This window comes from Tursiops truncatus, chromosome 2 (genome assembly GCF_011762595.2).
Source record: "Tursiops truncatus isolate mTurTru1 chromosome 2, mTurTru1.mat.Y, whole genome shotgun sequence".
Taxonomy (NCBI): Eukaryota; Metazoa; Chordata; class Mammalia; order Artiodactyla; family Delphinidae; genus Tursiops; species Tursiops truncatus.
In genome coordinates this window covers 104,962,378-104,988,624 of record NC_047035.1, presented here as the reverse complement: position 1 = coordinate 104,988,624, position 26,247 = coordinate 104,962,378, and the positions used below count along the sequence as shown (strand labels likewise).

Sequence of the window (26,247 nt, the reverse complement as noted above, 5' to 3'; positions counted from 1 at the left end):
CCATTTTTCCAATGAGAAAGCTGAATCTCAGAGATGTGGGTCCGCTTTCCTGAAGGGACCCATCTGGTGGAGCAGGACCCGGCCCAGGTATTCTCGAAGCTAAAGCTGGAGTCCTTAACTACTAGATGGCTTTCATATATTTATTTCATGCTTCTAAGGTGTGATCTGAGGAATATTAGTTAATTGGTATAAAGGGGAAAGGGGAAGTCTGTGCTCAAGGAAGTCAAATAGATTTCTGAAAAGCAAAGGTCTTTTCAGAGCCTTGCTAGACTAACGAGCATCGTGATATCTGAGGAGGGAGTACAGAAGTCAGTGATTCCCAGAACTGTTTGATCAGAGACCCTTCTTCATGGAACTTCTCATGGAACTAGTGTATCAAGAAGCAGATTCTGGTAAAAATGCATCCTGGGTATTTCCAAACACAGGGAGTGGTTCAGGAAGAGCTAAGGAAGGCATGGGAATGAGTAAGTTCAGCCACGGGGCTTCAGTGCTCCTGGTGGAAAACCAATCTCATATAAAGGATTTACATTAACACATCCCAAAATGCAAGCGTGGTTTCCTGACCTTTCCACCCCACTCTCATGCACAAGAATGCAGGCCTGCGTAAGTCAGATTCTCATCCACACTTGTAAAACTTCTGGGAGAGGGTCATCGTTCATTCTTTCTCTAGGGCCAAAAATCTGGAGTGAGTAGCAGCTCCAAATGCATCATTTTATTTAAATGATAATATTGCCGTCCTCCAATTCTCTTCTCTCCCTTTTCTGTAACAGAATCCCTGATTTTTAGGTAGGTACACTGCTACTCAGAAAAGAATACTCCATTTCCCTGCCTCCTTTGCAGCTAGGCTGGCCATGTGATGAAGCTCTGACCCATGGCGTGTGAGAGCAAGTGATGCAGACGACTTCAGAGTCATGCCCGCCCTAACCTTCCGTCTTCATGCTGGCTGGAAAACAGAGGTGGTTATCAAGCCATCTTAGACCAAGATGTTGCCAAGGCAACATCTCAGGGACGGTGGAGCGGTAGGCAGCTGGAGTCTGGGTCTCAGTCACAAAGAAGCCGCCACACCATCCCTAGACTGCTTACACCCAAGCCTGTCTCACCAGGGAGAAATAGACTTCCATCTTGTTTAAGCCACTGTTATTTTGGGTCTCTGTTTTCACACAGTGCTCATCTGGGGAGTAAACGCTGTCTGGATTTAATCACACACCTGAGCAATGCCCCCTACAAACTTTGTTTTCACTACAACATCATCGTCATCGGCTTTGCCAAATGCTGCCTTCTGGGCTGCACGCACAAGATTGTCTGAGGCTCTTTTCACAGCATTTCCTGCTGCCTGGAGAGGGGACAAAACACACATTGTATCATTGGAAACAGCCATTTGGATTCAGCAAGACAGACGTGGAGGCACAGTTCATGAGACTATGAATTGATTTAACATCCGATTGTATGTAACACAGAATTTCTCTCTAGGTAGTATCCATTTGTCCATCCATCCATTGATTCTACCAACACTGGCACCTACCTAACCTTCGCTCATTCGCAGGTTAATGAGACACATTTCCTGGCTCCCAGGGAACACGCACTTCTCAGGGGAATTACAATTATGTGAATACACGATTATAGCACTCTGATATGTGTGTTAACAGAAACTTGCTCAGGGGCTGCACCCTTGGTTAGAAAGTCACCTCCCCTTGCCCCATCCCACTGAGGCATACTTGAGGACTTGGCTCAGAGATCACTTTTTCTGTCCGTCTTAGCCTTCCCCACACCCTCCCAAGTGCTCCTGGAAAGCTCCCTGCTGGCTTCTTTGCAGCCCTCACCACACTTCTGGTTGCCTCTCTTCCTCCTGGACAGTGAACAACTTGAAGGCAGGGGCTGTGATTTCAATCTCTGCATCCCCGGCACCGGGCACAGTGGCTGCCCAGGGCTGGGGGCTCACTGAACGCTTTCAGAGGGAATTAAGGGCTATGAAAGCACAACCTACCCCTGCACAGAAGGAATGGGAGCCCCACAGTAACTAGGGCCTTTACGGATGTGCTTTCAGAGTCACAGCTGGCTTCATGCCGCACGGTCAAGGATGGGGCGAGTGCCAGACACACTGCAGAAGAGCTTGTCCACGTGCAGCCTAGATCTTCAGCAAGGGCTACAGCCCCCACTGGTTTACTCTTAATGCTCAAAAAGCATGGCCCAGGGGACTTGACCTCTGCCACCTGAGGTCTGGAATTTCCTTTTCACGGTGGTCACGGCTTCGTTAAATCTCCCATAGTCCTTGCCCAGCCCCCTGAGAGTCAAGGACTTGGTCTTGGGGGTGAGCCATCAGGAAGTTGAGAGTTTTCTCATTCAAAGTTAACTGGCTCATCTGGTTGGTGATCTAAAGCGGCCAAGGGGGACCACGAGGGCTCACGCAAGAAGGGGAGGGGAGGCCCATGAGCACTTGACATCATATGCTTATTCTCATCATATGCTTACTCTCAAAACAGTTTTATGAGGTCAGAAATCATTAGCCCACTTTTCTACGTAGAAAGTGAGGTTGAATAACTAATCTAAGATCCTGCCCCTGGTAAGTTATAGAGCTGCGATTTGAACATAGGCCTGTGTACCCCCAGAGAACCTCTGGGTCATTGTAAGGGATTCACACAACATTGCAGCACCTACATAAATCAGTAATGATGATAATAAGGGTGATGCTGGGTTGTATCTGTGTAAATCCTTAGGACTTACAAAAGCACCTTCACATTTCTGACCCTCATAAGAGCCAGTGCAGGCATCTCTATCCTCATTTTACAGACGTGGCAACTAAGGCCTGAAAGGTTTTGAATGACTTGTATAAGATTATGCACTTTGTACATAGTAGAGGCAGCTCTTGAACCCACGTCTCTCTTAACTCAGGATGTTTTCCAAAGGGGTGTCCCCCAAACCCATGAATCGCACATTCACAAACACGCAGCTCCCCGTTTTCCCCTGGGTTTATGCCAGGAGGAAAATGAAGGTGAGGGAGGTGGGTCAGAGAGAGACACACACAGGAAGACCGAACAACGGCCATGCACTTTACAACTTAGGAAATACGACGAGAGTCCCGAGTTTCAGTGGGATTGTTCAAATATTACTGCCATTTATGATCTTACATAAACATTTTTAGCAACATAAACAATCTGCATTACATTTATTATAGTAACAAACATCTAGAAAATTGGAAACAAATATGTCCAACGTATAGAGAAATTCTGGCATAATCAGTTGATATAATATCATGCAATCATTAAAAATGAGACCTATGAAGCATGAACCACTTAGCTTTGCACGGGGCCATTAGGAAGACTTTTCTTCAAGGAAAAAAAAAGTATGATAAAACGTGAAGTGAAAAAAATGCAGAATGTCTCTGTTAGGATGACAACTAGACAAAAGTATTTTGTGTAAGATAAAAACAGGAAGAGAAAAAAATAGCACTGGACATGTGAAGATGGTGAAGCTATGTGATCTTTTTCATTCCAACATTTCTTTCACTGTGCTTAAAATACACAATCAGGAAAACTTAGATCCACTGGGCAGAACTCAAGTGACACCTTCATAAGTGTGTTCTCTGGGCTCTGGGAAACCTTAGCAGAATCTCATATAAATTCCTCAGTCCTTTTGCTCCCTCCTTAAGCAAACACTGAATGAGAGCCTCCACTGAAACAGGTACCATCTTAGGAGTGAGAGACACAAAGATAAAGATCTGGTACCTGCACCTAAGAAGCTCACAGCCTTGTCAAAGGCGGACTAAAGATAAATGTGGTGGTACTGGGTGACAGGAACTGCAAGACTGGTCTGTCCAAAGGCTATGGCAGGGCAGAAGAGGGACTGACTGCCCAAGGTCTGGGATTCAAGGACGGCTTCCCAGAAGAGGTGACTTTGGAGATGAGTCATGATGGATGAGTAGGAGCTCACCAAGGTTGGGCTGGTGCGGGGAGGACCCCAAGGCATGAGACCAGGAGGCACGCGTGGAGCACGTCAGTTTGGTGGCGTTGAAGGGGTAGGATGCATGGCTGCACGTGGCAGGAAATGAGAAACGTGGGACAGAGCTGGCTGATGGAAGGCCTGGTGGGTCATGCCAAGGAAGCGAGACCGCCGCCTTTGGCAACACTTACCCGCTCCAACAGGAGTGTTTTCCCACCAGCATCAGTGACCATTACCTGTAGCCGCCTCATGGCCTCCGAATCCTGATCAGCCTTCACCTTGCAGGCCACAAGCAGCTGAGCCGTGGACGCGGCAACCTGCTTGGCGGATGAGATGAGCTTCTCCTCACTGGCGTGCCCCTGCACAGAGGCATTAGCCGCCTCGCAGAGACTGCTGGTCGCAGCTGCCACCATCCGGGCCTGGGGACAGTCAACAGAGAAGTGACTTGAGGCCCAAACCTCCTGCAGGGGATCCAAAAAGCCAACGGGGAAGGAGGAGGGGGCAACTCACGGCAGAAATCAGGCCCTGTGACCATTGTCCGTCATCTGCGGCGTTGGCGGGGATGGAGCCCACCTAGAGTGGAGTATGAAAAGCAGCAATGAGAGCGGGAAGGCACAGGGTGACCTGCAGCCCCCAAACCCTACCTTGCCCTGGATTTGGAGAGAAAAGCATCTCATCAGACATGCAGCACCTCCCTGGGACTCTTGCCAACAGCACCGGCAGGAGAATGCAGCACCCTTTCCCATGCAGGACGCCAGCAGCTCCAAGACTGCCTGTCCTGACCGGTTTCCACCTGGGCCACAAGGAGGCGACCGGAAACGCTCTCAAGGACCTCCATTTCACTGCCAGGTACCGCGTTTCTGGGAAAATGGCTCAGGAACGATGGATGGGGCTATCTTGACACGCCTATTTCCTCTGCTGACCTTTCTCCATCTCCAACATGGGAGCCCCTGAGGTCTCTTCATTCAAGAGGTGAGGGAAGCTTAAATCTCTCCTGATTCCTGACCCTGGAAGCCACGCTGTGACTTTCTGGCAGATGATGTTAAAAAAGGGGGTGGGTCTCTCTCCGTACAATTGAGCACAGATCCTCGCCTTAAGGAAATACAGACTATTTTTTTCAGGGGTGGGGAGAGAGGTAAGAAGCTGGAAGTAAGATGTTCCCCGCTTCTGTTTAGGAATTGTTGCAACAGTGAAACATTTTCTGACCAGATGTAGAGGGAGCTACAGGAGGAAACACCTTTACACATGTGGGAGGTGCCTGGAGAGGTAAGAGATGAGTATCTAAATTTGCATATGAAAGTGGGGATCTGTCAGCACATCAGGGCATGCTGAAGGTCAGGTAAGGCCCCAACGTCCTGCATATCATCTATAGTTCCCCAGGTCCAGCTGCACCTCCATTACCAACTTTTTAAATGCTTGAACGCGTAAGTTCCTTGGAGGACGGGGGCTTGGCCACAGTCAAGTTCGATTCTCTAGTATCTAGCAATGTGTCCAGCACGTAGATGGCTCTTTAAACCATGTGCAAATAAACCAAAAGTTTTAGGTAGGATATTCTTCTCAGTGATCCATTTTTGGTCTTTACGTATCGACTAGTCAACAAGTCCTAGGTGACTGAGGTCAGCACTCTTCTAGATCTACAGGGGATAAGTGAGAAGCATAAAGGGACAGATTCATGCTGGTTGGGGAGATGTACATACATCAATATTGGATACACAATGGTTTAGAAAGAGGAACCAGTGGACGTAGGTTGGATTAAGGCACAGCTAAGCTCACAAGAGACTTCATGGAGGAAGACGGAAGGCCACCGGCTGCGCATAACTGTCTGTATTACAAGTTCTTAGGTCAACGGGACTTCCTTGGTGGCGCAGTGGTTAAGGCTCCGCGATCACAACGCAGGAGGCCCAGTTTGATCCCTGGTCAGGGAACTAGATCCCACATGCATGCCGCAACTAAAAGTTCACATGCCACAACTAAGGAGCCCATGTGCTGCAACTAAGGAGCCTGCCAATGCAACTAAGACCCAGCACAACAAAATAAATAAATAAATAAATAAAATATATTAAAAAAATGATAAAAACAAAAACAACCAAGAAGACACAATCACATCCGTCATCTGTACACTGAGAGCAAAGGCCTTTTAACATCAAATACAAGTGACTGACAGTTACAGTGACCAAATTTCCCAAAGCTGGCAGGATTTCCGTGGTGCCTCTATGACTGAGAGGCTTCTCTGCAAGATGTAACTTGGATGTGGTGGTTCCATTTTGTAAGGGAATAATAGGACACAAGGAGTATTTTAAATTGGAAGGCCTTTCACATCCAGGATTAGTCTAATGTACTATTAATCCTTTGGATCACTGAAAACGAACTAGGCTTTCAGGCTAATGCAGATGGAATCGGTGACTGGAGATGAAGCAGGTCGAAGAACTCTCAGCTTTAAAAGCAGACCGGCCTTTTGTCCAAAGGGCTAAGGAAAATGCTAACTGCAGAGTTGGACGGCATTCAGCTCAACAGTCCTAAGGAAAGGAAGGGCGTCACTGGAGTTGGACGTGGTATTATAAAGCCCCTGACTACGGTGCTTATATAGCCATCCACCAGGAAAATATGAGTTTACGGCTTTAAATAGCCTAATGTACGGCGGGGAAAATAAATGTCTTGTTCAGGCCCTGATGGCTGCCTGGAGTGGAAGCTCTCCTTAACAAGAAGCAGATGACAGGCCTGGAAGCTAAACCCTTCATTCTGTCTGCCAGGCTGAAGCAAACAGAGTATCCAATGATATGGGCAAAGCCAGGCGAGTCAGGGAGGGAAGGGGCGGCACGGCTTCCTTGGTCAGGACACAAGCGGTATCGCCTTTTTCTTAGTATTCAGAGGCTCTTGCTGTGTGAACTTTCCACCACTTGGCCAGTGGGGTTTACACACCTTTCCTTGGGCCACCAGCTCCCTCTGGGCTGCCGAGGCCGATTTGACCAGGGCACTTGTGGCAGCAGCAATGGATTTAGCAGCTTCCAAGATCTGTTCTTCAAAATCCAGGGTCTCATCCGCTTGCTATAACCAAAAGAAAACAGCATCACATGCAATTCATATCCCCAAAGGGCGCTTTCTGCTAAATGACTTACTTCTTGGTCACCTGGCTCTTCCTCCGTGCGTGGATTTTTATCGACAAACCACACCCAGGGTAGAAAGGCTGAAGCTGGCTGGATGCCTCTCCATCTGCTGCCTCCCCCCACCCTTCTCTAAAAGATAAAAACCGCCAGCATTGAGGTTCCTTACAAAGTTCAAATCAGGAAATTCAAAGACAGACTTTCCACACCAGAATCTTTAAAAACACATCAATTCACTGGGAATAAAATGCATTCGAAGGGTTCCATTAGCATCAATAACCCAAATCAAAATAATCAATAACTGAGATCCAAAGAGTGGGTGGTGGCACACTATCCCACAACTCAAGGCTCAGAAAAGTGGGTTGAGAAAACAAAAGATGGCTATTAGCTGCGAAAAACCTTATTGCTCTTGGGTGAAAACAAAAGTAAAACAGAATTTGCATTTCTGTGGCTGAGCAGAGAGTCACACGCCAACCAGAGATCACCAGTGGTGGAGAAGAAATTGGGGCAACGCGACATCAAGGTGGAGCTTACCCCTTGGAAACCCGAGGCACGGCTCCACCTGGGGAAGAACACTGGCTCCCCCCCGCCCCCCCCCACCGCACAGGTACTATCAGGCCATTAGGGCTCTGCTCTAAATACACCATCACCAGGCCCCCTGCTGCCAAACGCCTGGGATGTTGGAAAGAATCAACATCAACAAAAAAACCAACTTTTGGGAAGGTGGGCAAGTGTAAAGACCCTGGTCCCAGGCTGGGTGGGACGGAGCATCACAATACAGGGTAGTCAGACTAGATGACCGCCAAGGTCCCCGCCAGCAATATTGCTCTGTGAATCTAAGCCAGTATGGTTAAGTGCCCCTTCGGTCACAGAATGCTGAAGATGTGGCTCGTACCTTTCAGGCATTAAGAGATGATGGTCAGGTACAGCAATACTTTTGTTTGTGTGTGTCGGTAAAATATATATAACACAAAATTTACCCTTTGAACCAATTTTAAGTATACGATTCAGCGGCATTAAGTACATTCCCAATGTTGTACAACAGCGATACGTTTTTAAGAGCGCCTACTATGTGCAGGTATTTTGTTAGGCACTTCCACGTGCATTAACTTGTTTAATCCTCACCAAAAAAGAGAGTAAAAATCGTATATAGTAGTTATCTTTATCCTTATATTTATAATGGGAACATGCAGGCTTAGGGAGGTGGAGTATTGGGCCAAGATCATGTGGCAGCGTGAAGAATCTAGACCAGATCTAAACCTAAACTTCTCTGCCTCCATCATGATATGTTCTTCCTAGATGAGGCCACCAAGTTGGGCATCAGTGAGGAGCGACTTCATGCTGGAGGCTCTAAGTCGGCTCACTAATGGGCCCATATGAACCATCAGACGGGATGGATACACAGATACAATGCTTTTCCAGTTCCCTATTCTTTAGCATCTCTCCTGGTTCAAGATGTGGCCATTCCTACTTTTGTTTTTATAACCCATGTTATCAGAAAAACATTTCCGAGCACATCTAGTGGAACTGAAGAATGACAGCAGCATTTGAGATGTTCTGAGACAGAAGCAGTATTTCTTTCCTATTTCTGACAAAGTCTTGCTCTAGGAGCATTTAGGACAGATATGGATTCCGTTCCAATAGATTAATTTTGGATTCCTCATGATGGGGCGGGGAAGCTTGTGACAGCGGTGAAATACAAAATTTGTTCACTGAAACATAAAACGACTCATTTTAAGACACTCTGGCATAAAAGGAACTGTTATACATAAGCCACAAGAAATGGCATTGGGCTGTGATAGGTATATTCAATGACCTTGAATTAAGAGCTTTTCTGGAAATTCGTTCTGCAAAAGAAAGTCAAGCATATAACAGATTAAGGCACTGGGGAAATCACAGAGTTTCTGAGTCCAAAGGGAGCTCCTCCCCATTTTGCAGATGAGGAAATGGAGGCCCGTGGTGGCTCCCAATGTCTTCCAGCCCCTTGCTGCAGGTGCAGGGGGCCTCAGCTATGCTATGGGTTCCAAGGATGAGTCCACTTCACAGCAGGTTTCTGATTTCCCCAATTTTAAAATGCACAAAAATGGAATTTCCCCAAAACTAAGTGCTAACTCTAAGCATGGATAGATCTGAAAGAATATCTCATTAGAACTGATTGAAAAGGGCTCTCCCATATCTTTCGCTGCCCTGGCTGGTTGTTTTTTTTTTAAACACATGTTCGAAATACATACTCAACTTGGAAATATTTCTGACAGCCACAGATTTTTCCTGCAATGGCAAGTGCTGTAATGCCCTTTGATGAATTTTTCTTTTTCTTTCCATAAGATCTCTAGACTTTAAAATGGACGTGGCAGGAAGCCTTATCTCTGAGAGACATTTCCTCTGATTAAAAAGTATGAGAGAGTTTCCCAAGAAAAAGGATTAATAAAGCCGACTGTGATGGAGGGCAAACATTTAGATGCTGCAGTTGGGCAGAGTTCCATGATGAGATCTGCCTTCTACCTGCAGGATTGGTACCTTTCTGTGGGCCAGGTTTACCATTAAGACTAAATGCCCACTCTGTCTCTCCTGCTGAAATGAGACATAATGCGGATGTTTCCTCATACCATACAACTTCTAGCCTGAGAAAATGGGATCTCCCCAAGCCAAGGAGACTTGGTGAAAAGCCACGGCACCCAAGTCCAAATTCCCATTGGCTTCAGCTCCCACCAGCGTACAGAATGGAATCTGGGAGAGGGGTGTGAGGGCAGTGAGAGAAGGGAGGACATGTGCTTAACCACGGCGCAAAAAAGGAGAGAAATGGAATTGGCTTGGGCTTTGAAGGACTTCCCTGAATAAAAGGATCACAATTAAAATGCAGGAATTGTTAATAGAACAAACCCCACTGTAGCTGGGAGATTGAGGAGAAGAACAGTAAGTTGGAGCTGCTGCAAGGGGACCCTGGGGAAGAATCTGGAGTCCATGGCGTCTGGATGTAAGGAAATGCTTTCCCTCAATGGGCTGCTAAATGGACAGCCCTTCCTTGCTCAGATCACCGAGGATCTGGTGGAAGATGCAGGTGGTATGGGCTACCATGCGGGGAGTGCTGGTCTGGGCTCAGGAGAACAGACACACCAGTCAGCTGAATCCTACCAGCCTGCAATCTCCTCCAGGGCATGGACCGTGTTTCATCCAACTTACATCTCTGGAGCACAACGTTAGGTAGGAAAGCCCATGTGATAAAGCTTTGTTGAGAGAATGTATCCATTTAAGATGAGTCTCTGAGTACCGGAGTTCAGCCAGAGAACAATTTACATAGTAAGAGAAGGGGAGATGCATGGAGTAAGTGTCCCCATCAGTAACTTTCCATTCCTGATTCCTGGGGACGATTGGACACACACATCAAAGCACTGGCTCCTGCCCTGTGGAATGCTGTGGGTTGTTAATTGTATGCTCTATCTGTATCCCTCAACTGGCACTCATAGTCTCTGACACTGACTCATGCATATACAGATGCAAAACACAGCAGCATTTTACTAAGAGGCTCTCTTAACAAAATAATGTCACAGATGTGCAAACTAACAGTCTTCCCTGCTTAATGAAGGTGTCAGCCGCAGCCTCTGAGAGCTGAATCCATCTTCTCATCCCCTGTACAATGCTCTTTCCCTGGTCCCCTCCACTAGAAAAGACCGTTGGCCAGGTCACTTGTAGCTCTCAGCAATTGTCCTTCCAGGACTGTCTAGCAGACTCTAGCCTTGTCTTTTCGGTAGCTTTGAGAAAAGTCTAAGCACCCCTTTGCTGGTATTTTTCTTGTTTGGTGACCTTCTCCAGAGCTCCTCTTTTAAAAAGTTAGAGGTCTGGCGAGATCCCTCTTGGGAAAGGCCACACTTTGGGCTGACTCCCTGGCTGCCTGCTTCCCACTCTTGGGAGAGCATTTGAGACTCCTGTTGTGCTGATAGAGAGGGGGAAGGAGGGTGGAAAGGGGGACAGAAAAGGGGAGGCCTTTCCTCATTTTTATTTTGTCTTTTGGCCTTTCAGGGATTCTTGTAATAGGAACAAATCTGACTCCATATTGGATCTGTTTCTTTTACTTTAACCTCTGTATTCTACTGCTTTTGCTATAAGAATGTTGCCTGTAGCGTGAAATTTACAAGCTAGCCCATTGTCAAGGCTCTGACCTTTAAAGGTATAACACTTTTCCATTCATATAGAGATAAAAAGTTGCAGGACAGAGAATAACATGTGTCTGGTTGGAGGTTTATAGGAACATTGTGATCAGACCTACTGGGACAGCTGCAAGAACAAAGGATCCCGGAACCAAGAAGTTTGCAGCAGCCAACCACACCCCCTCCCCTTTTAGTATTAAAGGAGGCTGAATCCTAACTCAGGGAAGATGGTTCTTTGGGACATGAGTCCATCATCTTCTCAGTCTGCTGTCTTTCCAAATAAAGTCACTATTCCCCACCCCAACACCTCATCTCTCAATTTACTGGCCTGTTGTGTGGCAAGCAGTACGAGCCTGGACTTGGTAACATTCTGAGAACATAATGTTTGTGTCAATTCATTCCTTTCCTGAAACTACCTTCCCTCCTACATAGCCGATAGGGCTGTTATAAATAAATTATTAATATACACAGAGCATAACTGACTCATAGTAAATGCTCAATAACTGTTAGAATTAATTTCATTTTTCTTTCTATTACTACATATATTTTTTGTGGTTTCAAAAACTGTTGTTCAGACTTTTAGTCTGTTTCTCTGCCTGAACCCTGTTTTCCGCTCATAATTCTAACAAAGATTCTAGCTGCCATTTCTGACTACAACCTACAATATAAATAAAAAACACAAATCAAAGATAAAGTGTCAAGTGCCGCTACTGCTTCTAGCTACTCCCTTGACACCCAACCAGGAGACAGACAACTGGGTTTCAGTCTCTGCTCTGCGCTTTTGGCCACGTGATTTTGGGGAATTTGCTGCTCTTCTCCAGGTATCAAACAAACATTTTCTGTTTGTAATTTCAAGAGCAAACTCAACCCTCCTGGTCCTTTAGCTCTGACATGTTACGGTTTCAGGTGAAACCCTTTTAAAGAATGCATGGACTAAAATTAGCACAGACTCCTTTTTCTTTTGCTTCCACTCTTTTGGCCTCCTTCCTGCAGTATCTTTCCCAGCCTCCACCAGGCCCATCCTCCCAGACAGGTCCTTGGGCATGCGTCTAGCAGAGGAAGAACACTTCCATCTGTGGCCCTCTTTCTGGCCTTTTTCTTTGTGAATTACATCCCTGTGGCCCCTTCCCCTGATGGACCTGACAGTGAAGGAGTCAAAGGCACCCATAGGAGATGGCCAAAGGGTCACTGCCCTGATTTCTACCTCCCTCCTTGAAAATCTCCTTTGAGGGACCGCCTTGCTGAGAACTGATAAGCACAATGGTCGTTTCTCTCACAACTGGCTACAAAAACCAGATTACAACTCACGGCACCGTCTTTCCAGTTAGGAATCATGCTTTTTCCTGTGTTACTGAAAGCCTTGTAGGATGCTTACTATTAAAAACAAGGTCTTATCACATCACAAATTTAAAAAAAAATTCTTTGGGTATAATTTTTTTTAAGTGTGAACATTTGCATATAATTTAAATGTCCTTGAGGGAAAAAAATGGAGGCCAACACTGAGAACTCCCACAACACAAGTGAAGCATTTTCCTGCCAGGTGGAAGCCTGAGTGGAACAGGCAGCTCTGTTTCTCCTTTGTTTGTAGCCAGTTTGGCCGCTACCAGTTTGCTGCTGATACTGAGTTGAGCGGTGCGTGGGGGGAGACCTTAGCCTGTACCCAAAGACCTGAACGGTCTGCGAACCTGGTCAGGTTCTCTTCCAGAGGACCCATGGGTGGGCTGTCTTTAGGACCACCACGTTTACTAGTCCTAATAAAAGGGAAACTTCTCAGAACCACTGGAACTGCCAAGAGACCAGAGCTGTTCAGCTGGCCTTGGCTCCCCCTGGGTTGGCCTGGTCCCAGGGGAAACTCTGGGGGAACTGTCAATGGACAAAGCAGGTGACAGAGAGAAAGCACGGCCAAATGGTAATGCCAGCAACCTGGGGAGGGACCAGCCTCTGCATCCAGACGTGGAGTAATGCATGTTCCTGCAGCGTCTGAGGGACAAGGTGTGAGCATGCTCGGTTAGTATCTTGGGGGAAGTTTTCCCACACTCGCCACCACTTTATTTTTTAATGCACAGTAATACCACTGGGATAATCTTTTAACTGCTATTTCTGTTTTTTTTCCTTTATGTCATTCCAGGTTTATTCTACAGATATATATGAATATCTATCCATTCCTCCTTGATCAGAATCTATTAATTGCTATTTCGGTTTGATAGAAAAATCTTAAAGATGTGTAATACTCTCAAAAAAATAAATATGAAGGCACCTGAATGTCTATCTAGGAAGCCTGGATGAAGAACAGATGACAGAATTCTTTCAAAGATTTAATCAGGTAAATTTGCCACACTGTAAACTCACGTGACATGAATTGTGTGTGTGTCTGAGAAGGCTCTGGGAGACCCACTACTTTACCTGGCGGGGAGTCACGTGGGAACACACACTGGCTGAACGCCCCACTCACCTTCACTCCTCCCCCGACCTCGCGTCTCCTGGCCTGGAAACAGCCAGTGGCACAAGAGCTCAATGTCACGCTCTGGCTACAGAAAAAATGCTGTATCCTCCTTCTCCCTGAACATCTGGTAGTCTTTCCCCCTTCACCCAATAATCAGTAGAGCATGCTGGTCAACAGCAAGATGTACGAAACAAAGATACATCAATTTTAATGTACAGGCTTCAAAGTTCAGGTTCTTTTAAACTGTGCTTTTCGTTATTCAGAAGACCTTGCTGTTGCTTTTCCATGACAATTTGTCATTTTGGTCAAACAACTTTAACTGGACTTAAAACAATGCTCTCTAGTTGCGTGAAGGTAGCACTGATTGTGGCAGCATCTTGAAAACCATCTGAAAGAGTTCCTGCTGGTGCACAGCCACTGCTGTCTCCTCAGTGGAGAAGGATCCCAAGGACAGGTTCCACTTCCTAACTCTGGAGGCTGGGACTCCAACACTGTATTTTCCCCTCCCCTGCTGCTCTGACTTGTCACTAGGCAGTCCCTGCGAGCAGCAGCGTGGAGATGGCTCCTAGACCCCAAACAGGGGAAGCTTTCCTGACCTGCCTGTTCACACCACTGGCTCACTACCTGCATGGGGTACTGTTTGCATATTCAGGAGTGTCCTTTACTAGAGCACGTCCTCTTTGCTCCCCACATCGGAGCCATTAGCACAATAGTTCTCTTTTCAGAAAGCAGTGCTCTAAGTATTTTGTTGAGAGAGAACAGAATGAACTCACACATACTTCACAGGCTCTTCCAGGAGGAGGAGGTCAAAGTCAACTAAAGAAGTCTGTTACATGCCAGAAAAAAATGTTTCATAATCCTGAACTTCCTGTTGCCCCCAATTAGGCTGTGGAATTACTTTCTGATTGTCGGCATATTCTAAATATTATCAACCTCTACTGACAAGTTAACCTATAACAGGAAACTCAACAGACAGAGTATAATCCACACTGTGTTATCTTTATTAGATATACTTCGTCCTCCAAAGTTTATATGAAGCCCAGTGACTCACCATCCATACATTTGGTTTGGCTGGTCTGGTTCATACATTTTGTTACTCTGGGTGTAAAGGAACATTACATAGTTGATTCGTGCTTGAATTTTTGCTGAAAGATTGATCATGAAAATGACTAATTTCTAAACTGAAGATCAGGATAAAACTGAACTAAAATGAAATATAAATGCAGATGTGTTTGGAGGTTATAATCCTGACCCCGTATCACAAACATGGGTTTTCTTTTTCCCCACCGAGCACATCCTTTAAGGACTCATCACTGCACAAAACTAAACTATACATAATATCTCAAGCTCTTATGAAACATCAATAATTACGATTTGTTTCTAAAATAAACAAAAGAATCTAGCAGTACGGATACAGGCTTTAAGTGCTACAAGAAGAAATGGGATATAACCTAATGAAATGTAATGAGCACTCCATCTTCTAAATCTACTTGTGATTCTAACATATTCTTTCCTGTTGCCTTCTAAGCTATATTAGGAACCCCCGGAGACAGGGCAAGACACTGTAGGAATATGTTTGATATATAGTTGGATTAAATAACAACCTAATATATCAAACATATCACACAGAGGCCTGCAGAAAGGCATCCAGGTCTGACTGAGCTGAGAATGGGCACAGCATGGCAGGCTGCAGCCGCGGGGGGGGTGGGGGGTGGGGGGGGGGGGTGGGGGCGGGGAGGGAGTTGGTGGGGACGCCATTGGGGCACCTCTTTTACCTGTCTGTGGAGCACAGTGTGTCTGCAGGTGTGGAAACGGCGCCATCATTAGTATCATAGGCACATGCACCAGGGCTCACCGACATTCTCATTTTGCCTTTACACCATCTTCCCAAGCAAACAGTGGACTCAGCGATGCCAATCTGTTATTTGTGTCTGGGCGATTCCAGGCAAAAAGAGGTGGTTATGTTTTAAGGGCCTGAGGTGGGAATATACCAGGAACCATCTTCAATAAACCCCAGACCACTCTATTATTAAAATAGGCAACCTGAGAATGTGGTGAGCAAAACAATTTAAACAAAAACATTGCCCATCTCCCAAACTCCCTCAAAGCAGTGCAAATGCTTCCCAGATATGGAAGCAAAGCATATTCACCCGATAGTGGGGTGCCTGCAGGTTTGTATGTGAGTTACAGGGGTAGAGGTGAAACAGCAATTGCTTGCTTACAGAATCCTGAGGATTTGTGATTAATTTGATTGAGTTTAGTTTTGGAAGGGGATGGGAAGAACTGGTTAATCTCAAAAGACTGGTTGACTTTGGATGTTAGATTGGGATTTTTTTCTTTTTTTAAACCGGGGAAAAATTCCTTCTTGAAGTCAAGAAAGATATTTTTTTTCACGTCGGTATTACTACAGAGCAAATGGCACTCCCAGACAGGCACAAAAACTGTGGTTTAGGTTGATGATTTCTTCAAAACAGTTTTATGGATAACGTAATCCATGTGGTGGGAGCCTCTGGTCACTGGGTAGAGTAAGACTTCAGAGATCATTCTAAAGACTCTAGAAGAACCAAGTACCCTTCCTAATAGGAAGATGGGAGTGACCTAGAGTAGGTACCTCCAAGGAAGGGACTCAAATCAACAGTTATGTCAACTGTGACCTTGGCTTTCTGTAAAAATCCACACCACACTATAAACAGAAAGGCTAGATGATCCTAGGGCAGTGTAGGGAACGCCCACTGGCCCAGTGTGGCAGTCATCACAAACTTTTTAAGTGCTGTTATTTTTAAAACATTGTCTTACAAAATTTTAAAACATAGACCCTCCCATCACTCCAATCCCACCATCATTCTTGTCCATCCCCCACCTGTCTCCTTCATTCACAAGTGCAAGAGCTCAGAAGGGCCCTGCAAAAGACAATGGGAAAGGGATTGGGACTGCAGCTCTTAGGGTATGGTGAAGGGTCAACGTGAATTAGCGCCAAGCTACTTCTCCAGGAGAAAGAGCATCAACTGACATGGCTCCAGAACCAGCAGACAGAAGCTTCCCCGAGAGAGGAAAGTATGTGGTGAATCAGATAAGGAAAAGGAAAAACGAATTAAGTTTAAGGTCTCTAAATCTCAGTCAATGGCTGCTGCTTCTTAGCTGAAAGTACATTTTCTACTCACGATTAACTTATTTTTATAAAGCAGAAATAAAGCCAAGTCCAGAAAATGGAGTTGCCCTTACACCTACACTTAGCTCTGAAGTTTGATGAGAAAAACTTGGACAAACTTAGACCACCTAAGACCCTCAGGTAAGGCCAGTAAAGAGGACCCTAGCAAACTCAAAACCCAGAGGCCAAAAATCTTAAATTACATCTTGATGAGAAATTCTAAAAATGCCTTTATTAAATCTAGAGTGACAATTAGGAGACTGGCTCTAAGAATTCCATGGTTTTGAGAATGTCCGCAAGTCTAATTAAGAGATTCACTATATGTCCAAGTCTATTTTACATACAGCATCAGCCCGGGAACTGCTTTTGAGTGCTTTGGTATATTCCAGTACTCAAACTCCATTCTTAAGTTTTTGTTTTTTTTTTTAAAAAGGTAGAATTTTAGGCACCTGAACTGGGAGATCCAACTTTTTTGTTTTTGAAGAGAAGAGCCAGGTTTTAATTCCTAAGGTATCTGGATCCTTGGAAGGGAGGTGGGGTTACAGGAACCAGTAGGGACTTGCTTGAATAGAAAGATAAAGAGGCCTCCTCTGGTTCTACCATCTTCCCACTGAAGACAGCCATGGGGGCAGGGGGACTGTGGCTTCTTTACAGGGTTGGGCTTTGCCCCCTGGACAGCACCAGGGCACCATTCTTTTTTGTAATAATTGTCCTCTCTACTGTCCTTACGTAAAGTATCTCTTTCTTTTAAATGACTTTCTCTTAACACATACTTATGATCTTAGTAACTAAGTTCTCAACATTTATCTAGATGACAAACATAGATGGAGAAAACACACCAGCCAACCACAGTCTCCAGCATATACTGAAAAAATCTGTTACCGGGTCCACTTTTGAGGTTCACACTACTCTCTATTGATTTTAAGAAAAGGAGAGACCCAGCATTGCTATTTCTGGTGAAAAGCATTACGGAAACCAGAAAATTAGAGGGTGACAATCTCACATTCAGCAACGGGGACTTTCTATAGAAAACATCCAACACCTGCTTTATGTAACAGTGGAACGAAGTCAAGATTTTAAAGGCCGGGATTCTTCCTCTCGATACCCAAAGGTATTTCTTGGGATGGTTAACCTGAAAGACCCGCCCTTGGGTTTTTTTCCATACCCTGTAAAAAGGTGCTGGGCAGGTAGAACAGGTTTGCAGCTTGCTAGTCCAACCCCAGGGAAGGAGACGAGCTCCCTGCAGCCCATCTGGCTCCATTTCACAGCCATCTACCGGGAGACCTACTGACATCAGACAAGCAGCCACACGTGGACACTCACTTTTGGTTTTGCTCTTGGCTTCAGCTGCTCTAACTTCTTAGCAGCAGCCTCAATGGATGCTGCAGCCCCCAGTAATTCTGTTTCTGCAATGACGGTTGGGTCTTCTGGATCCACCCACTCTGTTCCTAAAAGCAGTCCAAAGAGGGTCATTCTTGGTAGCTGCAGACCTCAGGGCAGTGACTTAATTACAAACGATATCACGATTTGCATGCAGGCATGCTCCATAAGCTGACTAGCTGCGTTGTCCTAAGGGATCTTTTCTCCAGCTGTCACTAACATCAGCTGGGTGCAGGGGTCGGGGTGGGGAGTGCCTGTCTGACCCTGATTTTCTCAATCAGTTGTATAGACAGCCCTACCACAGGATCAGTCATCAATGATAGTTTCAAAAATCGAGATCTCATTGACCAAGGCCTGCTTGAGTTTTACTCTGACTTGTAACTTAGAGTTCATGAATGCAAGTAAGCATCCTCAGGAGACTTGAGACTATGCTGAGCACAGAGATTTGTCATTCTTTTCTCCTGGGAACTCAGGAGGAACAGCCATTCCCCTCAAATGCAAACAAAGGGAAACTGGTAAGAAAACCCCTCCCGGGTGAGTTGATTGCTTCTTCATAACCACGAAGGGGTGTGCAAACAATATACTACCCAGATAGCACCGTTTCTAAACATCAAGTGTATTATTTAAGTGAGAGTAAATATTCTGATGAAGGAAAATGCAGTTAAAAATGGATGGCAAGACCCTTAAAAGAGAAGTGAGCGGTTCTAGATGGATCATGACATTTAAGTTAAAGGACGTAATACAAAGGCTGGAGAAAAGACTTGTTTCAGGAGAATATTAACTTTTTAAGTCTAACTCTACTCCCATTTGCTTCTTAAAAAAAGTTCCTCACTGTGTTCCTTTTGACTTCATTTGCCAAGAGAGGGCCTGTGTAGGCTGCCCATCCTCTCTGCTCACTTTGCTGTCTAGGACTGCCCCACAGGACGACACAAGAGAATCCAGCCTACCTTTCATGGCCTCCGCTGCCTGGATGAGCTCGGTCACGGCACCGGCCACGCGCTTGGAGAAAGCGGCCAGCTGGTGCTTGAGTTCTGGGGTTGGTTTCTGAAGAATCTATGGGTGAAGAACAAGTCAAACGCATAAGGAAGGCGGTAGCCATTGTGACAGGAAGCCCACTCTTGCTGGTGGACGCAGAGCTAGACATCCTGGTTTGAAGTTGCAACTCTGTCACCAAGTGACTTTAGAAATTTAGGGGAAAACACATAAGACGCACTGGCCTTCAGTTTCCTCACGTGAGAAATGAAAAGCTGGGCACCAGGAGTTTTCCTAAGGTCTTTCTGACATACTTCCCTAAGATCACAAGGGAGATGAAGTTCTTATTTGTCCTTTTGTTTGTACCTAAAACAAACATACGCACACGGAAATTACCCAAAATGTAAGAATGCTCTGAGTGAACATGAATATCCAAGGCTGCAGGTCAGCTGGTGTTTGTGACAAAGCAAATATGGGGTCAGAAGAAAAGTGTGACTCAGGTGGGGTCTTGGAGACAAAAATCTCGCTGAGAAGGGCTGCTCCTGAAAGGACAATCCATTTCCAGGGTTTTGACTGCAAGCTCTCCTGGGAGAAGTCCTGTGGACTTTCCTTCTTTTAAACCTAGTTTAAAGGGGTTTTAAGTTTGTTTTTTGCTGGTGTTAAAAAAGATACTAAAAATCTACCCCTAATCCAATTTAAAGGACATCCTCAGCTGACTTCTTCTCAAATTCATTCAAGAATGGAATTATGAAATGGATGAGAGCTCCCTACCATCTTCCACCATGGATTTACATCTGACTTACACCACCTTGTTCCTCCCTAATCTTGAAATTCTTCTTTCAATATTCTTTCCTGCATCTCCTACCCATGCTTCAGAGGGGTCATCTTGAGATTTAGAAATGCTAAGACATTCAGGAGGAAAGCACCACTGCTGTCTCTCTATGGACAATTCTGAGCAGCAGACAAAGCCTGGGCTTTGGTATTGGACAAACCTGTGTTTCAAACCTAGCTTCACCTGCTCCTGGTTTGTGAACAATGGGCAGATTACTGAACCTCTCAGAACCTGTTTACTCATCTGTAAAACTGGGATAATGCCTACTCCTCAGGAGTGGCATAAACATCAAATGGAATAACCCATGAGAAGTATCTTGCACAATGCCTGGAACACAGTAGGCATTCATTAAATGTTAATTCCCTTCTTGGTATCCCATACCCTTTTCACCTGACCAGGTATCGTACTCTTTCTTACGAGTGTGGAAAAGATGTCTTTTGGACCCCAAAACTGTAAGAGAACTTTAAAAGAAGCTTGGTTAAAAAAAAATCTGGGGTTGGGGGAGTTAATGGGGTTATACTTTTTTTTTTTACATCTTTATTGGAGTACAATTGCTCTACAATGGTGTGTTAGTTTCTGCCCTACAACAAAGTGAATCAGCTATACATATACACATGTTCCCATATCTCTTCCCTCTTGTGTCTCCCTCCCTCCCACCTTCCCTATCCCACCCCTCCAGGCGGTCACAAAGCACCTAGCTGATCTCCCTGTGCTATGCGGCTGCTTCCCACTAGCTATCTACCTTACGTTTGGTAGTGTATATATGTCCATGCCTCTCTCGCTTTGTCACAGCTCACCCTTCCCCCTCCCCATATCCTCAAGTCCGTTCTCCAGTAGGTCTGTGTCTTTATTCCTGTCTTATCCCCAGGTTCTTCATGACATTTTTTTTCTTAAATTCCACATATATGTGTTAGCATACGGTATTTGTCTTTCTCTTTCTGACTTACTTCACTCTGTGTGACAGACTCTAGGTCTATCCACTTCATTACAAATAGCTCAATTTCGTTTCTTTTTATGGCTGAGTAATATTCCATTGTATATATGTGCCACATCTTCTTTATTGGGGTTACACATTGACCAGCCCCAGACACACCAGTGCATAGAAGACATTATGTTACACACTTGAACTGATTAGTCAAAGATTCTTGAGCAACCACTTCCCAGGCTCTATTCCCTACCCTCCTTCCTCTTGCAATCTTCTAAATTTTATATTTGCTACTGTTCTGAGTTCAGCTGCTCTGTTATTCTCATTCCCTCACCCTAGGACCTATCTACACATAGCACCATGCAGATATTAACTCAGTACAAACCAGTGAATGAGTGAACAAATGAATGAATGAATAACAGACCAACACACTACTGGAGACAAGTCCTAATATGATGGCATCCTACACTAGTTCCAGAAGATCACCAGAACCATGGAGAGGTGGAGGGGAGGGGTTAGGTGCCTTTTACTTTTTTAACACAGCCAGTTGGCAGGCAACTGAATTTAGGGTAGGTTCTAGAGTCAATGTACCTCAGTAACAGTGGTCCAGTTACTTATCTTCTCTCTAAGCCTCAGTTTACTTATCTATTAAATGAGCACAACAAACAGTCCTTTCATTATAGAGCTGTGGTAAGATTGTACAAATTAATACATAATTTAATACAGTATACATTTCCATCAGGACTACTGATGGAATTGGTCCGATGTACGGCCTGGGCACCAGAATTTCTAAAAGTTCTCCAGGTGGTTCTCATTTGCAGCCAAAGTTGTAAACCATTGCTCTAGATCAAATGGGCATTTGCCACTACCTAACTGTAAAAGGCTTGTACTGTATTTGTCTGAAACAATACATGTTAAGGCCACTAGATGAATAATGGCTACAGCTCTGGGACTAAAGAGCAAAGGAGTCCACAGGCTTTGCTATTTGCTTTTTCTACAGTGGTCAACACAACGTGAATAAGCAAGGAGTTAAAGGTATGATGGGGAGACTCACAGTAAATGGTGCAAGACTGCGTGTTTTCCCCTAAGACCAAGAATAAGGTAAGGATATTCGTCCTCACACTTCCATCAGTATTGTACTAGTATTCCTGGCCAGTGCAGCAAGGCAAGAAAAAGAAATAAATGGCACACAGATGGAAAGGGAGAAGTAAAATTGTCTTTGCTCATAAATAACATGAATGCCTATGTAGAAGTTTCTAAGGCATTTGTTTAAAAAAAAAAGGAAAAAAAGCTAGAATAAATGAGTTAAGCAAGGTCACAGGATATAAGGTCAATATACAAACATCAATTATATTTCTATATGCAGTAAAAAATTGAGAATTTTGAAAAAAGCAATACCATTTATAGTAGCATAAAAAATCATGAAATACCTGTTAAGTTAAATACTGTTAAATTTGACAACAGATGTGTAAGATGTGGATGCTAAAAACTACAAATGTCATTGAAAATATTAAGGAAGACCTAAATAAATGGAGAGATATACCATATTCTTGGATTAGAAGACTATTAAGACCAATTATTCCCAAATCTCCCCACGATCCCAGTCAAAACCCCAATAAGCTTTTTTTTAAGATATCGATAAGATGATTCTAAAATGTATATAAAATACAAAGGACCTAGCATAGCTAAACCATTTTGAAAAAGAACAGAGCTGTAAGTTTTAGAATACCTGATTTCAAGACTCATTATAAAGTTATAGTAGTGGTCAAGACAACAGGATATTAGTGCATAGACATACAGATCAGTGGGGCAGAAAAGAGTCCAGAACTAGATTCACACATATAGTCAACTGATTTTCATTAAAGGTGCTAAAGCACCTTTAATTCAATGAGGACAATTTTTTCAACAAAGGATGCTAGAACAATTGGATAGCCATAGGTAAGAAAATAAAGCTGACCCTTTCCTCACCATATGCATGGATGAACTAGAAATGGAGTATAAACCTGAATGTAAGAATTAAAACTGTGTAGAAGAAAATACAGGAGAATAACCTTTGTGATCTTAGCTTCTTAAATAGGGGACAAAACACATATATTATGCTTTAAAACTTTAAAAAGCCAGCAATCCCACTACTGGGCATATATCCAGAGAAAACCATAATTCAAAAAGACACATGCACCCCAATGTTCACTGCAGCACTATTTACAATAGCCAGGACATGGAAGCAACCTAAATGCCCATCAACAGAGGAATGAATAAAGAAGATGTGGTACACATATACAATGGAATATTACTCAGCCATAGAAAGGAATGAAATTGCATCATTTATAGAGATGTGGATGGACCTAGAGATTTTCATACAGTGAAGTCAGAAAGAGAAAAACAAATATCGTATATTAACGCATATATGTGGAATCTAGAAAAATGGTATAGATGATCTTATTTGCAAAGCAGAAATAGACACACAGACGTAGAGAACAAACGTACGGATACCAAGGGGGGAAGGGGGGTGGGATGAACTGGGAGACTGGGATTGACATATATACACTATTGATACTATGTATAAAATAGATAACTAATGAGAACCTACTGTATAGCACAGGGAACTCAGTGCTCTGTGGTGACCTAAATGGGAAGGAAATCAAAAAAAGAGGGGATATATGTATACGTATAGCGGATTGACTTTGCTGTACAGTAGAAACTAACACAACATTGTAAAGGAACTGTACTCCAATAAAAATTAATTTAAAAAAAGCAGGAATTTGAAAGTTTATGTCTTAGAACTTTAAAAACATTATGCTAAGTGAAAGAAGCCAATTACAAAAGATCACATGCTATACGATTCTGTATACATGAAATGTTCAGAATTGGCAATCTACAGAGACAAGAAAAAGATTAGTGTTTGCCTTGGGCTAGGAGTGGGGATGAAGGGAATGAGGAATGACTGCTAAAGGGCATGAGGTTTCTTTTTGGGTTGACAAAAATGTTCTAAAATTATTATTATGGTGATAGGTGTACAGCTCTAAATATAGTGAAAACCAAGAAACTGTATGCCTTAACTGGGTAAATTTTGCCATATGCCAATTATATCTCAATAAGGTTGTTAACAAGAAGAGAATCAATCAGGCAGGCAAATGAAAGACAAAGAAGGAGGCTGGTGAAGGGTAGCAAAGTATGTCACCCCAAAATATGCCTCTTTGGCATACAGATTGCTTTTGAGTTGATTATTTTGAGAAAAATCAGACACGGGGGATGCTCTGAAAACAGGAAATTACCTCTTTTGAAAGGGCAATTCACATTTATAAAAGAAATCTCCATTTGTAAGGGTGTCTCCCCCTCTGTACCAGTAAGAGAAGCCTGAGAGAAAATCACAAGAGCATCTTGTAGATGATGAAGGCTCTAAAACCTGCTAACAACCTTACCCTAGTTAACCCTGCTTTTCCTGGCCACCTCCTGTAACCAGCCTCCTCCCACCACATACACCTTTTCTTTTCTTTGCCTGAAAGTGGTATTTAAGTGGGTGCCTTAGGCTACCTTGGGAATTGCCCATTTTTCCGCTGGGTATCTTCCATTTATCCATGAGGTACACCATGTGAATCAACTTTTGTTGTTCTCTTGTTAATCTGTCTTATTACACGAGGTCTCCGGCAAGAACTCAGAAGAGTAGAGGGAAGATTATTTTCTTCCCCACACTGGGGTATAATCCTGAAAATAATTTGATAACCTTTGCAAACATCCAGTTCATCCTAAATGTTTAATATTTTATATGTAAGACATATTTTCATTTTACTTTCATTTTTATCCGAGTTCTATCTGCACTTTTTTGTTTTCTCAACTCTCTGCCTTGCTGTCATTTTCTTTCTTTTTTGGGTTATTTTTGTTTGTTTTGTTTTGTTTTTTTGCGGTACACGGGCCTCTCACTGTTGTGGCCTCTCCTGTTGCGGAGCACAGGCTCCAGACGCGCAGGCTCAGCGGCCATGGCTCACGGGCCCAGCTGCTCCGCGGCATGTGGGATCTTCCCGGACCGGGGCACGAGCCCGTGTCCCCTGCGTCAGCAGGCGGACTCTCAACCACTGCACCACCAGAGAAGCCCCTTTCTTTTTTAATATACATTTTTCTCCCCCCGCCAGACACTGTTATGAAAATGAAAATACAGGTGACACCCTAAGAGAAACTATCTGCAGAAAATATATCTGACTGATGAAATAAAAATTCACATTTTAAGGCAAGACAAGAACAATTTAAACATAATACTTTTTCTCTGCCCTTTGGCCTCCTCCCTCCCCTCTAGTGTGCCTTGTGCATCTGCATGACGTGTTAACAGACCTTCCCAATAGCAGAAATACCTGCTCAATCTTAAAGACCAATTTTTCTTCTTCTGACACCAGTCACGTAACTCCTTAGAAGATAACATTCCTTTCTCAATCCTGCAAAGGGTCACGATGACCCACCACTCACCTTTACACGTAGAAATCTTTGGTGAACTTTAGGTACAATATCAATATATGATTTCCTTAAAGACAGCGATTGGTGCAGAATAGACTGTTTACATGATCTGGGCAGATACTATACTGGGCCGCACCTAGTGGAAGTTCTCAGCTTAAATACTTACTTATGACCTTATTAATGTTACCAGCTATCTTACTTGTATTCTGCCTATTTTACAAGATCATTGTTTCTTGCATTACCAAATGTGTGACTGAGCCTCAGATAAAACTGAGGATGAGTAGGTGACTTGAAATGATTGACCAAATATATAGTTCCATAAGGTCAACGCACAACTCTAGAAATGGGAAGAAGCAACCATTTCCTGGACCATAACAGACTAGTAAGACAGATGGTCCAGACCCTTTTGGTTATTACTAACAGGGTCTGGTCCAGTGTTAGCACCCTCGCCTGACCTGGGAATGAGCATTCCTAGTGTCTTGGACAAATTGGTCACAAAATGCCCTCTAACCCTTGGTGGAAATTAAGATACCACCACATACCCACTAGAATGTCTAAAATTAAAAACACTGACCACTCTAAGTGCTAACAAGGACATGGAGAAATTGGAACTCTCATATACTGCTGGTGGAAATAACCACTTTAAGAAAGAATTTAGTAGTTTCCTAAGAAGTTAAAAATATACCCACCCTATGATATAACTATTCTACTTCTAGGTATTTATCCAAGAGAAATGAAATCATATAGGTAGAAAAACTTCTATATAGGATGTTCGTAGCAGATTTATTTATAATCATCAAACCTGGAAATAACGCAAATATCCATCAACAGGTGTTCTGATGAACAATTATGACATAGCCATATGGTGGAATACTACTTAATAAAAGGGGACAAATTATTGGTACACATAACAATGTGG

At 43.9% G+C, this 26,247-nt stretch overlaps 1 protein-coding gene and 1 long non-coding RNA gene across 10 annotated transcripts in view; one reads left to right on the top strand and one right to left on the bottom strand.

Moving 5' to 3' along the window:
- TLN2 (talin 2) overlaps nt 1–26,247 on the bottom strand; it is a 446,949-nt gene that overhangs the window by 1,233 nt on the left and 419,469 nt on the right. For all 9 annotated transcript variants that reach the window (XM_073801108.1, XM_073801106.1, XM_033851753.2 and 6 more), the window contains 6 exons: nt 19,101–19,206; nt 18,097–18,221; nt 6,856–6,981; nt 4,447–4,509; nt 4,173–4,355; nt 1,208–1,333 (listed from right to left, as the gene is read on the bottom strand). In XM_073801108.1, coding sequence (XP_073657209.1) covers nt 1,208–1,333; nt 4,173–4,355; nt 4,447–4,509; nt 6,856–6,981; nt 18,097–18,221; nt 19,101–19,206 — 729 coding nt within the window. The remainder of the gene's footprint in view (nt 1–1,207; nt 1,334–4,172; nt 4,356–4,446; nt 4,510–6,855; nt 6,982–18,096; nt 18,222–19,100; nt 19,207–26,247) is intronic.
- Nucleotides 4,758–13,479, top strand: LOC109552175 (uncharacterized). The gene is made up of 3 exons (XR_002178948.3): nt 4,758–4,908; nt 5,112–5,202; nt 13,311–13,479. It is a non-coding gene; the product is annotated as an uncharacterized lncRNA (long non-coding RNA).